The following is a 16,160-nucleotide window of genomic DNA, read 5'->3' as shown; positions in this document are numbered from 1 at the left end:
TTGTGGAAGAAAGAGAGTGAGAGGGACTAGTTGTTGAAAAAAGAAGAAATGATAGGGACCAAAAGGTATTGATATAAATAAATAAGTATATAAATCTGATTTTGTTTTTTTAAAGTGGTGAGTGAAGTTTGTTTCTAGCTTAGGAAAAAAATGAACCTGTCGCCTAATAAAATATATTATCCTCTTAAATAAATAAATAAATAAATAAAAATAAGTAGCTGGATTCCAAGATGGCATTAGTCAGTGAGACTGACGTGGCTCAAGTTGGCAACTTGGCCGCAAAATAATGCTGATTGCAAAAGGAATTCAATGCACAAAAAGATAATTAATAAATAAATAAATTAATTAATTAAAATTGTAAACAAAAACATTTCTGAATATGCCTTGTAATTTTAATATTTATATAAAAATTTTAAATTATGATTTACATTTTGATGTTTAAAAAAAAAGAAGAAAATAAATAAAGCAGATGAAAAGTGAATTGCAATTATATAAATTCTGAAGGGCTTAAGGGAATATGTTACTGTATTATAATGTAGAAGGACTGAAGTGTAAGTTGCAATGTATCGACCGCCTGTTCCCGATCCGATCGCATCGTCTCTCTGCTTTGCTTCTTCGTCGTGCAGGTGAGGGGCTCCTTTTCCTTTTGACCCTCCTTCCCCTCTCTGTTTCTCATCGATCACTTGTCTTTTGTAGGCCCAATCGATTTCTTTACTGTTGAAATAAGCTTTTGGCTTTCGATCAAGGTATGACCTCGTTTTCTCAGGACGGCGGCAACGAGGCCGCAACCGATCAGGTGATCTTTCCCACTCGTCATCCGGAGACAGATTTAATTGATTGATAATGCTTGAAAACATAATAATGACTTCGAAGAACTTCAAAATTGTTTTTTTATTTTTATTTTGTATGTGTGGGGCAAAAGGGAAGCGCTCGCCCCAGCGCCCCCGCCAGACATAAATAAGGTGGAATCCTCAGAAACATATGAGGTTGCACTGACGATGTAATGTCAAATTAAAACTTTTATCGTAGGATATCTTTTTCTGCCGCAAATGTTGATTGGGCAGTGGGCCCAGAGAATGCAACATTAAGAAACTTTCATCATATTAAATGATTCATTTATTATATTGAGTTTCTCTTTTCCTGCAAATGGTGCAAGTGTAATGGCTTTATGTTCAACATTCTGCAGTACAACATTCTTTCTTTTATATTAGACACCATGTCTCAATGTATTCTTCTCTTAATGCAATGCTGTATTCTCTTCACTATATCTTTATGAATTTTGTAGGTTTTGGTAGAAGGCAGCAGGTTTACAAGGATATTAATACTTAATAGGCCTCGACAACTTAATGCTTTGTCTTCCCAAATGGTATGTCCACTATATTCTTCCTTTGAGTCTTTGTCATTTTTTTCTCTGAAAAGATAAAGATTTCTGTCTGCAAAATAAAACACAAATTGGATAAGTTGCGATGAGATCAACTAATAATATTTTCTGTGAATTTGCTGGGTTTTCTACTTTTCTTGATGATGCTTGTATTTCTTTGTCAATATCAGCTAAGAATATATAGCGATTTTTTTTTTGTTTCTTGAATTTCAGTTTTGGTCACTTTATTATGCACCCATATGTGAATGTTATCTGTTTGGACTGAATTGTTTGGGTTTAATACATTGTGTGCAATGAGTTCCTTCAAACGTGAGTCCTGTTTTTTATTTATTTGGAAGTGGAGAGATAGAGTAAAATGAGAACTTTCACCATGATATGTATTTGCTATATAAAAAATATGGAATTACTCATCTGAATAGTATCTAAAGTTAGGTAGCTGGCTAACATTCATGTGTTTTAATTCTGCAGATTATGAAGCTCTTGAATGTTTTTGTTGCTTATGAAAAAGATCCCGACGTCAAGTTGTTGATAGTGAAGGTACTAAACTCTCAACAATTAGGAAATGAAAGAGGCGCCTTACATTAGGATTGATGCAACATGTTGTGATTAACTTTGTTATTTTTTCTATTTCTAATTTTGTAGAGAGATTTTCGGTATTAGGGTTATTTGGTAAATTTTATATGTCCAAGTCTAGAAAATTTGCTTCCTAGGTTATTAGTAAGTGGGTATTTATTTTATTTTATTTTATTTTATTTTCAACTTTAGTTGAGTTGGAGCCTCTAAAAAGACTCCAATTCCCCCTTTGCAAGACATGCTTGAATAATAATATTTTATCCATGATACATTTATCATTGTGGAGTTGAAGCATGGTGGTTTGATTTTGGTACTAATTATCCCATCTCCTAGTTTCATGTTCACACATCCATCCGCCATCTTTTCCATTAGCCATCATCCACCATTGCCCTCGACATAAGCATGTCATGTTCATACCAAAACTATTACTTTGTGATCTATTCGTCCATGCACCACCTCCACATTCCAAGCCTAAACCTTCACCTTTCACACTGTCCTCTATATCCACCATCCTCTACTTTGTTTCATCCAAATTAGTTTTCGCATGACGATTGACCCATCACACAACGCTTTTGCACCTCGCCGCCTAAAAAAGCATACTGTTGTAGTAAGAGTAACAAGAGATGACAAAAATCCCCTTTGTACCCCAATCAAAAACTGCATGATTATTGCTCATGTTTCTCGCTATTGTAACAACAACAACAACTTGTGGCATCTTCCCGCTGCAATGGCGGCACCATTACCATTCTGCTGCATCATCCTGGTCAACTGCAACTTGGTCACCTTCTCTATCGTTGTGCAACTTCACCGCAACTTCTCTGCATTGCTATTGTCGTCTCCTCTCCACAAAGAGCCATGCAAGACACTGTCTCCTCACTTCTATGAGGTTGATCAAGTTGCCCTCTGATGACGATCTAACTGCAAGTGCCACCTTTGTCTGAAGCTTTATCTGTTGCACATCCTACTGTTGACTGGTGATGGGTGCCACCTGACCAACATTGAATACTGCGTCCACTACACCTTGCTTTCCTGGCAAACACTAGGACCTACACTCACTCTGCTCATCTATTTATGCTTGTCAACTTTGCTCTTGTGAACCTCCCGTACCTTTGTCACCATCCACATGACAAGTTGCTCTCGCCTCTGAATCCAGTTGAAAATCCCCTTCCCTAGCATGAAGCCGCCTACCATTGAATCCTCTATTAACGGCAATGCTCTCACACGCAAGCCAAGAACCAAAGACAATCTCCAACTGGATCCCAAATCAGGGATTAAATTCAAGTCTGTGATTTGCATAATCTCTTGGAGAAGACAAAGCCTTCTTAGATTGAGACCTGATTAAATCCAGCAAAATTTAAAATACAAGGCACTATTGCAGAGTTACTGTTATTAAAAAAAATGAAAAAAAAAATTGAAGGAAAAAAAGGAAAGGATCTGTCATGAGGAGTTATCAAAGGGTGGATGAGTTATGTTGATTTGGCGGGCTTCACATTTTGTTGTTGTAATATTAGTTACCCGGTTGCTTTATTTATTTTCAACTTTAGTTAGGTTGGAGCCTTCACAAAAACCCCAACTCTTTGTGTGAAGTCCTTGATTTAATAATATTTTCTTCTGAATACATTTATCATTGTGGAAGCCTGGTGCTTCAACTTTGTTCCTCCGCAGCTTAGTGCTGTGTCAAGGACGTAAGGAGCTAAAGCTATGTTTAAAGCATTTAACTATTGCAAGGTACACAGACTAGGTTGCTGTCTAGAATGACAAAAGTTTTGATTTTATGGGATGAAATTTCAACTAGAATACTATAGTGGAGCTTATAAATAAGGGTGTTTTTTGGATTCTCAGTTGATAGTAGGAATACCTTTGCTGTGGTGGTCAAATTTTCTCATTCTAATCTAACAATGATATTTAAAATTCAACCACTGGATTCATGGTTTAAGAAATTTAATTTCCTAATATTTTGGGTTCTTTGCTTAAGATTGAGTTAAATTGTTTTTTCTTCCAAGTGCTTTTGGTGTTGACTTCAAGCTTCAAAAATTCATGGATCTATTCTATGCAGGAATTTCAAAGATTTTGCAGGGATCTTGTTAATGATACCAGCAGGTTTTGAGTCTTTGGTTTGCTAATGTTTCTTTTATTGAATTTTATATGCACTGATGAAATTCATTCCATTTGATGATGCGATAGATCAACCACCTTCTTCCCTGTTCATCCCAACCATTTGGGGTCCATGCATCTTATCCCTCTATCTTTCTTCTTATCATGATTAAATTGTTCTACCAGCTCCCATCTGATAAATATTTAGGTCTAATTTTGTGTCATGATGAGAGAATTCAGTGTCAACCACTTACTTTAGGTAGATAAATAATGCATTAGACAGCTAAAGGTGTGTCCCGGGAAGTTGATGCATTGCATGATTTTGTAGGGCTTTACCTGTTGCACATGGAGGTGCCTATACTGGATGTGACACTGTTTGCTCATTCTTTGATTACCGCACAATAATTCAAATGCTCGATTGTATTCCTGATGAAATTTTGATGTCTTAAATCTTTCAGGGAAATGGGAGAGCATTTTGTGCTGGAGGAGATGTTGCAGCAGTTGTCCAATCTGTAACTGAAGGTAGATTCAAATTATATTATGCTGCCTGTGAAGAACTGTGGTCAACAACATCGTCAAGTTAATAACTGGCTTCTAGATTCCTTCTTTTCTTTTTATCAAAAGAAAAAAGGAAGACGCCCTCTAGTTTTCATTCCTAATTAAATGCTTTCTCTTATCAAAAGAAAGGGTTTGAAAGTTTTATCTTTCTTGGACATCACTCCAAGATGTCTTTTGGTTTGAAGTTGAAATATGATTATAATTCTTATTTCCTACAACTCAATGAAATATGCTTTCTATCACGCATCAGGCGATTGGACCATGGGCGCAGAATATTTTCGCAATGAATATACTTTGAATTACATAATTGCAACTTACAGTAAACCTCAGGTGATTTGTATTTTCTCTTTGTCATCTGAATATTTGTTAATACCTTTCTAATATATTTGTTATTAACATATTAATTAGTTTTTTTTTGTATAACCTGGCTGAAGGTTTCCATTCTTGATGGAATTGTCATGGGAGGCGGTGCTGGTGTTTCTGTACATGGTAGATTTAGAATCGCCACTGAGAAAACAGTATTACCTCTTACCACTTTATGTTTGGTTGGATGCATTTGATTAAAAAATGTGCAATTCACCATTTGCCATATGCTCATGCTTAGTTCACTATTTTACTAGATTTTTCATTTGACTTTCAATTATACAAAATGCAGGTATTGGAAATAATGGAAGTGGTGTTAGTGTTATAATGCATATTCAGGATTTAAGCATTTATGCAATCAAAATAATTGTAGGAATCAGAAAATATTGAAAATCCAGTTATAATCTTTTCAAGTTTCTGTACCAAATTGCTTTGCTTGTGCTGATTTATACATCTGTTAAGATTATTTACAGGGCTGATTTCTTCGCAGATTTCTTTTTCTATTAATAAATTTGAAATTCTTTCTTCTTACATCAAATTATGAATTTTTATGTAAATTTTAAGGAAACGGAAGGCCGAAGTTTTGCCCACCATTTAATTCATAATAGGACCATTTTGTTCATATTGTAAATTGTCCTACAAATTTGTTCTTAGATTTATTTGTTGCAAACTTTTTTGTTGTATGCATCGAAAATATAAATGCTTATCTTGGTCCCACTGGTTGATTGTTTTGTGGTAGTTTATTTTATGCAATTATAGAATAAAGAACTCAGTTGAGTTTGCTTGATTTTTCTATATGCAACAATCTACCTTGGCAGACCTGATAAATATACACTTGAAAGTTATTTAATCTAGCCAACTGAGTTTTTTTCCCCCCAATTTTTTTTGTCTTTTGATGCTTTTGATAATAAAAACTGGAGTTCGCATCACTATGAGATTTCCTTAATTCTAGATAAATTATGCTGTCTGGTCTAGTTAATTTAAGTACATTCAAGAGATACTGGCAGATAAAAGTAGTCCATTTATAATAAACCATGCCAGCAGAATAAAACTAAAAATTTGTGATTATGATTTTGTCTATTTCAATTTGGTCTAGATTCGGGATTCTCTTATTGCTACTTATCTTTTTTCTTGTTACCTAATCAGTTTTCCTTGAGCCTTGATGAGATTAGACTATGTAAAATCTATAAAGAGGCAACAATCTTTTTGTTTTAGTCAATTCAATCAATAATACAAAATTCTCTTTTCATCTTATGTAGCCCTATGAGATCATCTATTGTAGCACACAAATCTATCTTGGTGTTGCGTTGGATGAATAAGGTGATGCCTGTATTGTCTAGAAGGTGGTTAAAACATGAAACCTGCAGGGGAGAGTTTATGTTTCTGAGATAAGGACAATGGTGAATGGTTAGAGTTGTGCCTTTTCATTATTGGCATATTAGAAAGCTAGAACAGCTACATTATGAATTTCCAGGTTGCTTAGTTTCTCTGAGTTGTATTTTATAAAAAAAATTATGAAAAAAAATGTTGTAAATCCTTCACTCTCGATCTTGAACAAATCTGGTGTATTATGCCGGTACATTCCGTGAGGATTTTATGACTCAAATTGAGAATTTTGAGACTGTTCTTTGAGGTTGTAACTACTTTAAGTCCTGTTGTATTCTTACATCTTAACATTATTCTAGTTTATCATCTTCATTTACATAAACTATGTTTGATCTAATATTTGTTGAATATTTAACTATTTATAACGTGACACTGCTAAACAGGTCTAACTTTATTTGTACAAGAATACATTTTTATACTGTGTTTTTTTTTGGTTAAATATAAGTGATCTGTGTTTACATAACAATATACACAAGCACTTTATGAATCGGTGTTCAGTTATTGTCATTGAATTTTATCCCATGGGAGAAAAGTTTGACATAAGCATCACTTGTTGCATGTGATTCCAGGTCTTTGCAATGCCAGAAACATCACTAGGTTTATTTCCAGATGTAGGCGCTTCATATTTTTTGTCAAGGCTTCCTGGATACTTTGGTAATTTAACTATTTCACATTAAATATGACAAATATTTTTCTATACCTTCTAGAAATGAATATATAAATTTTTGTATATTCTCTAGATGATTTTTTTTTCTTAATCCAAATGTTACACACAATTCATCTATTACATTATGTTTTTCAAGTTTCAACTATCATGATAGCTAGAAGATCCATGAATGTTCAACAATAAGGTGTCCATGCAGTTTTAATAGTCGTACCAACTCTTCACAAGAATGTAGGTAGTTACTTGTGTATATTAATTCAACAATTTTTACTTAATCATTAAGAGTATAAATAAATAAATCAATCTATTTTCCGAATAGAGATTTTGAGATTACTGTTTAGCCTATCAACTTTTTTTGACATGTTATCAGGCCAGCGCTGAGGTTTGACTGTATTTCATTTATGGAATAAGGATCTAGGAACTATGATTAGCTGACTCTTTTAGTACCAATCCTATCCCAGTTTGACAAGGCTGCAAAAATGATTCCATCATCTTTCTCTGTGACCGAAGGCTGCTCCATTCTTATAGTTCTGAAGTGGCCTTTCTGAGAAAGGAAACTGCACTTTGTAGGAACATCAAGTAATAATTGGGTGTTAATGACCTCAACTATTAATTTGAAGGAAAGAAGGTGATTTAAACATAAAAAAAAAATCCTTATTTACATACAAGAAACACCATTACAATCTCTTACTCATGTATGTGCCCCACTTTTGTGTTTTGGTCATTATCTAATTTTGGGATAATCCCTTCTTTTTATCTAGTTTTATGTCATTAAAGAACAACGTTATTATAATCTAACTTCACTTAGTCACCAGTAAAGTATTTGTCTGCAGGAGAATATGTTGGCCTAACTGGTACGAGGTTAGATGGGACTGAGATGCTTGCGAGTGGCTTAGCCACTCACTTTGTCTCCTCTACAGTATGCTTGCAAATATTACATTTCATTTTCAGTACTCGTTATCAGCACTCTTATTTCTTAGAGCCCTGCAGATTTGGCATCACACTGTTTTAAAAAAAATACTTCTAATGTTTCCTCTGTCAACTAGCAGAACTTGAAAAAGTTGGAAGAGTCACTTTCTAAGGTGGAAACATCTGATCCTTTTGCGATCTGTGCATGTATCGATCAGTTCTCAAAAGCAGTGTCGCTGAAAGCGACTAGTTCTTATAACAGGTAACTTAGATATGAACGTTACATATCGCAATCAAGACTGTCTTGAGAGCTAATGCTACACTGACATTTTAGAAGACTGATTAAAGCGATCTGAAACACTCATTTCGAAAGTTTCTAGTTTGGTATTTGTACATTTCTCGAAGTATAGTGCATGCTAGTTTGGAGTTAAAACTTCTATATCTGTCATCTTCATGATTCTACTACATGCAAGTATGATTTGGCCACCCTAACATTTTTTCTTTGCCGTGTAGAATGGATGTAATCGATAAGTGTTTCTCCAAAGAAACAGTCGAAGCAATTATTGTTTCCCTCGTAAGCCAATCAATCCCTTGTTTCTGTTTAATATTATTTTCACTTCTTGCACGCATATTCTCTATTCTTATTCTAATTGTCATAAATGTCTTTATCATTACTGAGTTGGACCTTGCCAATTTGCTCTTGTTGCAAGGAAAAGGAGGCCGAGAGCGTGCACGATGAATGGATTATGTCTACTATTCTGTCAATGAAAAAGGCATCTCCTATTAGCCTGAAAATTACTCTCAGATCGGTATGAAATTTCATCATCTTCATTCTCTATAACACTTGAGCATCTCCAACATCATCGAATGTGTGCAAGGGGGAAATGCCAATCTGCTTATGGGCTGTTCTTGTTCGTAACACTTAAGATTGAAAACATTAAATCAATTCATTCTAATTGTTACCATTATGCCTTGAACTACTATTCATTTCACCGATCCAGATCCGAGAAGCAAGACGGCAAGGAGTTGATAAATGCCTGATTAACGATTACAGATTGTGCTGCCATATTTTGCGACAAGAAGCCAGCAAGGATTTCTTCGAGGTCTGATTAATAACCAATACACGCTCCAAATTTTTCTTTTTTATAATGTTTTTTTTGTTCACCAGGGTTGTAGGGCTATTTTGGTGGACAAAGATAAGAACCCAAAGGTCCATTTCCTTATCATTTTTTTTTATTCTCGAAATGCTTCTTTTAGGTTCTGCTCTTAGCGATGAGTCAGGCAAATTCCTCTTCATGGTTTGCAGTGGGAACCATCGCGGCTGGATCAAGTGGACGATAAAGTAGTTGACCGATATTTTGTCGAGGTCGGAGATGCAAATTGGGAGGACCTAAAACTTCCGGCAAGACACAGCTTAGCAGCCAAGTATGTGTCAAGGATGTAAAGATCCAAGGAGTTCCGCTGTTGTCAATCTCCAAAAAGGAGCTCCGGCAAGATGCAATTGGAATGCTTGCTTTGAGTAATATTGGATGAAAAGAGCAGCAAAAGCAATCTAGTTTGGTTGATAAACTCGATAAATTTATGCTGATGGCGATTACTCTCGAATGTGACGGGTGATAAGAAGTGAAGCACTTGGATTGAAGAAGTGAAACACTTGTTAGAGGAGAGTGAAAACACTTTGTTCGCAAAATCTTCACAAGCTTTGTTTATGAATGTCATAGAACTGAATTTACTATTAAGCTTGTTTATATATACAAGTACTCCTTGAGGTTCATTATCTTTTAAAAATATTTTTGGATAAGTTTTTGTTTTGGTTGGGTGAATTAAATTTAGAGAATCTTCTATTGTCTATGCTGGTTAATGTTTGAGAATTAGAAGAGACTATATGATATGATCAGATAGAATAAAATTGTCAATTCTCTCCTTTTGTTGGAGGAAAAACAAAAGAGGTAAGGAATTTGATTTTATTAGTCTTCAATGTTTTGTCACGGAAAGAACATTTTAAGTTTCTATTCAACAAATAAATATTTTATTTATTTAATTTGAAGCAAATAAAGGTGAGTAAAAGAGAATAGAAAAAAGATATATTTTATTTTATTTTTCTCTTTCTTATAGTGATGAAAAAGAAAAAACAAAAGGTTATTGATTATTATGGATTTAATTTTTGCAAAACAAAACAAATTAAAAGTCATTTTAGTATTAATCAAATTTTAAAGAGCATCTAAAAAAAGAAGGAAAACATTGAAGGGACATTTTGAAAGTTGACTATTTGAGTAATTACACATACAAATTTTACACTCGTGATTAATATATAACCATTTAAACCACAAATGATAATACTTGGACGAGCATAACAAAAACGGTTTAACTTTAGCTAATCATTTAATTGTGTTTTTTTGTTTGTTTGTTCTGATTAAGATTGCATTTGAATCTAATTTCAGCTTAAATATCTACTAAGGAGATGCTGCAAACTGCAAGCATTGGCACTACATTGTTTACCTTTTATACACGGGTAGAAGTTGCTTTGGCAGTGCCACTTCAATGCATTTACTTAAACATTATGTGATAATGAACTTCACCAAGCAATATTTTCCTGTAAACATTATTACGATAATATGGCATGGCGGAATTGCTTCAAGCGGAAGGGGGGGATCCATGTTCAAGCAGTCTTCTTGTGAGTAGGCGCAGGAAGTAACTGCATCGCAAAGAATTCAAAGCGAAGTTAAATCCATTATGCAGTTACAACTTGTTTCAGATAGTAGTACCTGGTAGCAGGAGATAAGTGAAGTGATGAATCCAAATGCTCCTGTGACTCGCGGAGTGATCTTCTTCGGTGCCAATTGAAGCAGCCCTATCGCGACCACGATATCCATGGAAGATTTGATCAGAGATAGCAGCCTTTCATTGGACTGCTTGAGTTTATGGAGATATTGTTCATCCTACAAAAGCCATATGCAACAGTTGAAAGTAGAGAAACATATGCATCAGAAAGGTGACGTTGAATTCACAAATATAGCACATACTTCATATTTATCAGCTTGTTTCATCTCCTTCTGCAGCTTCGTAATCGAGGCAGATAACCTTCCCAATTCTCCTATCTAGAAATGGTTTAGCTGAGGTTATTTGAGAGTGATAGAATTGGAGGAATGAAGGAGAGTGAAACCACAAACCTCAAGCAAAGTTGTGCACACAGAGGAGCCCATCCAACAAAAGAGAGATATCCTGCCTATTTGCTCAGTGCGATCTTTGTTCTTAACAAGCGAGAGAGTAAAGAATTAAAGAGTCTCATATAGCTCTTCAACCGCTAAAGTTAAAGAAATATACAAACCTTGAATATCCCTGTTCGGCCTGCCCACACAATTTGATCTAGGAAAAAGAAGGTGGACAACAGTGCATTCTTCGACTGTGTAACAGGGTTTAACAATACCAGTTAAGCGACATTGTTGCATGACTCAAAGTAGAGAAGATGATTGACATACCTTTCCTAGCAAAACAAGTGGGAGTGGAGATCCAGGAGAAGGTGGGCTTATGAGAGCATGAAGATCATTGACAAACTACATGTTCGAGGAGAGAAAGATGTTCAAGCAATAAGGAAAATAGAGTCAATTCGACCACATGCAGTCAAGTCAGAACTAGAAAAAACTGACCTTAACCAGACGAAACACCTTCCGTGCCAATGCAGTTGTTCTTTCGACGTTTTGTGCAGTGCCTGGTTGTCCCTCGCTCAAGTACTTTGAACCATACTGAATGGCTCTACATATCTTATCTCTAGCTTCAGCCTTGTTTAGGTATAAAACTAAGAGAGCAAGTTCTGCTCTTGTTGCGTCCAATGTGCTTGTGGCCATCTTCTATCTATCCCTTGCCTGATAACTAAAGGTTGGAGCTTCTTTTAACAATCAAAAGAAGAATGCCATAGGAGAAACACAGTTCTAATTGGAAGATATTAATTGAAGAATTTAGTTTTGGGAATCTAGAATCAATCTTAATCTGTTCAAGAATTGTATACACCCAATCAGGATATTTATCCTTTTGGTGATAAATATATGTATCTGGTGTCAATTTATTTGGAAAAAATGAAGAAGAATGATGTGAAAGATGCTTCTGATGACTGAAGAAGCAAAGAACATGTTTCAATTTAGGTTGACACTGACATGGAAATCTAAAGCTATAGAAACATTAATTACCCATTAGGGAAAATGCAGCAATTATTTTATCAGATTAATCATCACCTCTGATCTTTTGTGCATTGCCAACAAATCCAAACAAAAACACTGAGATAGAAAATTAGGTTGAGATTCACTCAGCGTGATAAGTAAAGTTGAGATGGAACAGATAAATTCACTGAGAATGAGCATTGCTCCTCAACTCATACACTTTATTACTAGAATTATCAAAAAAACCATAAATTTTCAAAAATACAAATAAATTATTCAAAAAAAACAAACTTTAAAATCCTTTATGAATATACCCAATCCTCCTCCACCATTCAACCATCCATGTCCTCCATCACGCTTACCCGTTTTTAATTTTTATTCTCATTACTCATTCTCGATCCCCAATCTTTGCACTCACGCTGTCAGACACGTCTTATGGGCGTTATTCCCCATAGTTTTAGTTACAATCCATAGATCAAAGACACTAAAAAGTGATAATATTTGCCACACAGCTCCGAATGTCGAATACAGCAAAAACAACAAAGTCAAAGTGGAAATCAATCCCCACCTATATCAGAAACACGAGAACCAAGTAGAATGCATCCAACAGGTTATTCACAAACCTAATCAATGCGATGCGAATAGAATACCGACATAGCAAGACAAGAAGGAGAAGAACAAACCCAGTAAAAACCTAATCGATCTAAACACGTACCTTACGGAAGGAGGAGGAGGAGGAGGAGGAGGGAGGAGGCGACGGCGCGGGATAAGATTTGTGTGCGAGTGGTTGCTTTGTTTGCACTTGCGTTTTTCTACTTCCGATCCATCTTTTACTTTCATTTTGTTTCTTTTCAAAAGGCCCTCTAATTTTTAATTTCGTCGTTTTGCACCCTATAAAATGAGTAGTGAAATGTAATTTATCCAAAATTAAGATGCGATATAAAATAAGCCGTTGGATAGTTATATGCCTTATAAATAAAATTGAATAATCTATTTTTTTTATTTGAGCACAATTTTGCTTTATTTGAGCACCGACCGTTAATAATTCTCAAAATTTAAATTTATTTTTAAATAATAGATTACTGAACAGCCACCCCGTAGCAGTACATTGTTTCACGTGACAATTATTTTTAATTTAGGGGGGTAAAGTGAAAATGTGCTATTTTGTGTTGTTGCTACTCGAGGTTGGTGTGGCGCGATCGCATCTGGGCCGGGCTCTGCTTAAGCTCCTCCGCCAGACGCATCACCGCCATCTCGAACAGCACGTACAGCGCCCCCTCGTACAGGCTCCCCATCGGTAACCTCACCGCGGCGTCTTTCCCTTCTTCCTCCGCCTCGTCGTCCGCCATGGTCCGGGTAGGGACGTAGGCAACGGCGTCGGCGCTCCGCCTCGCGCCGCTCCCGGCCGCCGGCTGCGCGGTGATCAGCACCACCCGCGCCCCGGAGGCCTTCGCGACGCCGCAGATGGCGTCGACGGTGGAGAAGCCGCCGGGGCCGGCGGAGGCTAGGAGGAGGTCGCCGGTGGCGGCGGGGGGCGCGGTTACGTCGCCGACGACGTGGGCGGGGAGGCCGAGGTGGGCGAGGCGCATGCAGAGGGCCTTCATCATCAGCCCCTCGCGGCCAACGCCGTGAACGAACACGCGTCGGCCTGCGGAGGCGGCGGCGGAGATCTCGGACACGAGGACGCCCAAGGGCGGGGGGAAGCCCGGAGGGGGAGGGGAGAAGAAGACGGCGCCGATCTGAGCGCAGATCTGGGCCGCCAAGGCGGCGGTGGCGGAGGCGGAGGCGGAGGCGCGGCCGCTCATGGCCTTATCCGATTCAATTTGTTTGCCGTTTTAAGTTATTGAAAACCATTATTATTATTATTAGGTTATATCCTCTTATGGACCACATGGCACGCGCGGAGCACATGATTCTGCTCTGCCTTATCCCTTTCAGTCATATTTGATATTTCTAAAATTTAAAATTCTCTCCTTAAAATTTTAATTTTATTATTTAAAATATAAAGTTTTACCTTTATTTTTATCAACAAGCTGGAATAGCTCAGTTGGTTAGAGCGTGTGGCTGTTAACCACAAGGTCGGAGGTTCAAGCCCTCCTTCTAGCGAATTTTTTTTGTTAATCTAAATTAGAATTTAATACCATATATTAGTTAACTATATAATTAATAATTATTAAGGTCTCCCTCAGTCACTATAAAGCTGGAATAGCTCAGTTGGTTAGAGCGTGTGGCTGTTAACCACAAGGTCGGATGTTCAAGCCCTCCTTCTAGCGAAAACTTAATTATTTTTATAATTAATTCAATTTTGGTTAGTATTTATAATTTGTCTTAATTTAATTAAAGAATTTATTATTTAGACTCTTTTCCTTTTAATTCTTTCGTCTTATAATAGGTTTTTTTTTAATAAAAAATAATTTTTAGTTAATTTCAATGTCGAAACGTATTTTTTATCTTGAAAATTTGTATTTCAAACTGAACTTTTAAAAGTGAACATTCATATAAACCGAATTCTTTCCATTAATTTTTATACTAGTTTTATAAATTCAGATTTTCTAAATCTAGTTCATAAACTTGCATTTACTAAATTCAAGTTTTAATTCCATAAAAATCAAATTGAACGTATTTTACTAAGTTCATAAACGTATTTTTTATCTTGAAAATTTGTATTTCAAACTGAACTTTTAAAGTGAACATTCATATAAACCGAATTCTTTCCATTAATTTTTATACTAGTTTTATAAATTCAGATTTTCTAAATCTAGTTCATAAACTTGCATTTACTAAATTCAAGTTTTAATTCCATAAAAATCAAATTGATTATCAATGTTAGTTTCCATTTTAGTTCATAACCTTAGATCCCATAATAAAATTGACTAACCGGATACTTGATTGAAAAGTTCTAACTGGAGATTAGGTAAGGACAAGTCTAACGGAAAGGTTAGCAGAAGACGAAAATCTAGGTGGGTCAGTGTTGACCCAACACTTGGTGTTGAAAGTCCTGGTGAGTAAAGTCAGGAAGATGAAAATCCCTAGTGAGTGAAGACAGTCAAAAGGAAAGTCCTGGTGAGTGAAGGCAAGTGAAAGCTCTAGTGAGTGAAGCTAGGCAGAAGGAAAGTCTTGGTGAGTGAAACCAGGCATGTGGAGGTCTAGGTAGGTCAAAGTTGATCGGATATCTGATGTTAGTAAGTCTAAGTGAGTCAAAAATTGACTGGACACTTGGCGTAAGGAGAAAAGTCCAAGTGAGTCAAAGGATTGACCGGACACTTGATGAAAAAGTCTCAGCAGGTCAAGATTGACCAGATACTAGGTAATGAGGAGTCCCAATAAGTCAAGATTGATCGACTGTTGAGTAAGGGAACCCTAGACCTAGGTTTGGTAGTTAGGGTTCGGTAATCGATTAGGCTAATTGATTACCATAGCTTAGCCTAATCGCTTAAGCTCAGAATCGCAAGAAAGCATACATAATCAATTGGTGTAATCGATTAGGACACCGTAAGCGATTAGGGTAATCACTTATAGTGCCTTTTCGTTCAAACAGAATGTTTCTGTTCGAAGTTTAAGCGATCGGGTTGATCGCTTAAGCTATTTCTCGCGATTGAATAGAATGTTGCCGTTGACTGAATGTCGTAGCTACCCACGTGGGGGTCGAGCGGAAGATAGTTTCACGGAGATGCCGCTCGGTGCAACTAACAGTCCAGTCAGTCAGACTAATCGCCTCCTTCGATTAGACTTGAAGGGGAGACAAGTGATCCGGCGGTATAGACAGGGGACCCCCTTTGAGGGGAATCAACGCCACGTGGAGGACAAAAGTCAAGGGCAGTATGACGTTCAGCCGACCGGAAAAGGGGGGACCGACCAGCCGAACGGGGAATAAGCGGAAGCAAAGACAACCCGACGGGGAGTCGGGTCTCCGACGCTCATGGTGAATAGTGTCGCCGGGCCGAGCGGGTAGCCCGCTTAACCGAGGCGTAAAGCAGTAATGCTGTGAACAGTTTCATCCGAGCACTCGACCTGGAATCTCCCGAGCGGATCAGTACCTACGTCCGGTCGGAAGTGATGGGACTGCCGAGCGGCCGGA

General features: G+C 36.9%; 3 protein-coding genes and 2 non-coding genes across 9 annotated transcripts; 3 read left to right on the top strand and 2 right to left on the bottom strand.

Annotated features, from left to right (window-relative positions):
• The first annotated feature begins 522 nt into the window (after positions 1-522).
• On the top strand, positions 523-9,702 carry LOC122036468 (3-hydroxyisobutyryl-CoA hydrolase 1-like). Of its 2 annotated transcripts, none has more exons than XM_042595791.1 (15): positions 523-626; positions 697-796; positions 1,286-1,366; positions 1,850-1,918; positions 4,507-4,570; positions 4,857-4,936; positions 5,041-5,124; positions 6,925-7,009; positions 7,853-7,938; positions 8,069-8,190; positions 8,442-8,502; positions 8,645-8,737; positions 8,930-9,031; positions 9,097-9,138; positions 9,235-9,702. In XM_042595791.1, exons 2-15 carry the CDS (start codon positions 749-751, stop codon positions 9,370-9,372), a joined length of 1,155 nt encoding a protein of 384 aa, XP_042451725.1. In that variant the 5' UTR covers positions 523-626; positions 697-748; the 3' UTR covers positions 9,373-9,702. The 2 variants fall into 2 exon arrangements, with proteins under 2 accessions (XP_042451725.1, XP_042451724.1); XM_042595790.1 differs by having other exon boundaries at positions 8,639-8,737.
• A 658-nt stretch (positions 9,703-10,360) lies between these two features.
• On the bottom strand, positions 10,361-12,933 carry LOC122036492 (peroxisomal membrane protein 11D-like). 4 transcript variants are annotated; one of them, XM_042595824.1, is made up of 8 exons: positions 12,798-12,933; positions 11,576-11,791; positions 11,408-11,482; positions 11,257-11,331; positions 11,099-11,179; positions 10,952-11,026; positions 10,694-10,867; positions 10,361-10,623 (listed from the first exon to the last, which is right to left on the bottom strand). In XM_042595824.1, the coding sequence occupies exons 2-8, from the start codon at positions 11,771-11,773 to the stop codon at positions 10,588-10,590; spliced, it is 714 nt and encodes a 237-aa protein (XP_042451758.1). In that variant the 5' UTR covers positions 11,774-11,791; positions 12,798-12,933; the 3' UTR covers positions 10,361-10,587. The 4 variants fall into 4 exon arrangements, with proteins under 4 accessions (XP_042451758.1, XP_042451756.1, XP_042451759.1 ...); XM_042595822.1 differs by having other exon boundaries at positions 11,576-11,798; positions 12,798-12,912; XM_042595825.1 differs by having other exon boundaries at positions 10,955-11,026; positions 11,576-11,798; positions 12,798-12,912.
• Positions 12,934-13,120: 187 nt separating this feature from the next.
• On the bottom strand, positions 13,121-13,945 carry LOC122036493 (3-hexulose-6-phosphate isomerase-like). Its single transcript, XM_042595826.1, has one exon. It carries the CDS (start codon positions 13,885-13,887, stop codon positions 13,258-13,260), a length of 630 nt encoding a protein of 209 aa, XP_042451760.1. The 5' UTR covers positions 13,888-13,945; the 3' UTR covers positions 13,121-13,257.
• Positions 13,946-14,114: 169 nt separating this feature from the next.
• TRNAN-GUU lies at positions 14,115-14,188 on the top strand. The gene has a single exon. It is a non-coding gene; the product is annotated as a tRNA-Asn (tRNA).
• Positions 14,189-14,281: 93 nt separating this feature from the next.
• On the top strand, positions 14,282-14,355 carry TRNAN-GUU. Its single transcript has one exon. It is a non-coding gene; the product is annotated as a tRNA-Asn (tRNA).
• The last annotated feature ends 1,805 nt before the right edge of the window (positions 14,356-16,160 follow it).

Source organism: Zingiber officinale, unplaced genomic scaffold (assembly GCF_018446385.1).
Source record: "Zingiber officinale cultivar Zhangliang unplaced genomic scaffold, Zo_v1.1 ctg167, whole genome shotgun sequence".
Lineage (NCBI taxonomy): Eukaryota > Viridiplantae > Streptophyta > Magnoliopsida > Zingiberales > Zingiberaceae > Zingiber > Zingiber officinale.
The sequence above is the reverse complement of the archived record's forward strand: the minus strand, read 5'-3'. Positions and strand labels throughout refer to the sequence as shown.

Excerpts from the sequence above, each read along its gene's own strand:
- LOC122036468 (XM_042595790.1), top strand. The coding sequence starts at position 749 with ATGACCTCGTTTTCTCAGGACGGCGGCAACGAGGCCGCAACCGATCAG. Across the intron at positions 1,919-4,506 it reads TCAAGTTGTTGATAGTGAAG|GGAAATGGGAGAGCATTTTG; the intron begins GTACTAAACTCT and ends TAAATCTTTCAG. Across the intron at positions 7,939-8,068 it reads CTCACTTTGTCTCCTCTACA|AACTTGAAAAAGTTGGAAGA; the intron begins GTATGCTTGCAA and ends GTCAACTAGCAG.
- LOC122036492 (XM_042595824.1), bottom strand. The coding sequence starts at position 11,773 with ATGGCCACAAGCACATTGGACGCAACAAGAGCAGAACTTGCTCTCTTA. Across the intron at positions 11,483-11,575 it reads AGGTGTTTCGTCTGGTTAAG|TTTGTCAATGATCTTCATGC; the intron begins GTCAGTTTTTTC and ends TCGAACATGTAG. Across the intron at positions 10,868-10,951 it reads AACAAGCTGATAAATATGAA|GATGAACAATATCTCCATAA; the intron begins GTATGTGCTATA and ends TGGCTTTTGTAG.
- LOC122036493 (XM_042595826.1), bottom strand. The coding sequence starts at position 13,887 with ATGAGCGGCCGCGCCTCCGCCTCCGCCTCCGCCACCGCCGCCTTGGCG.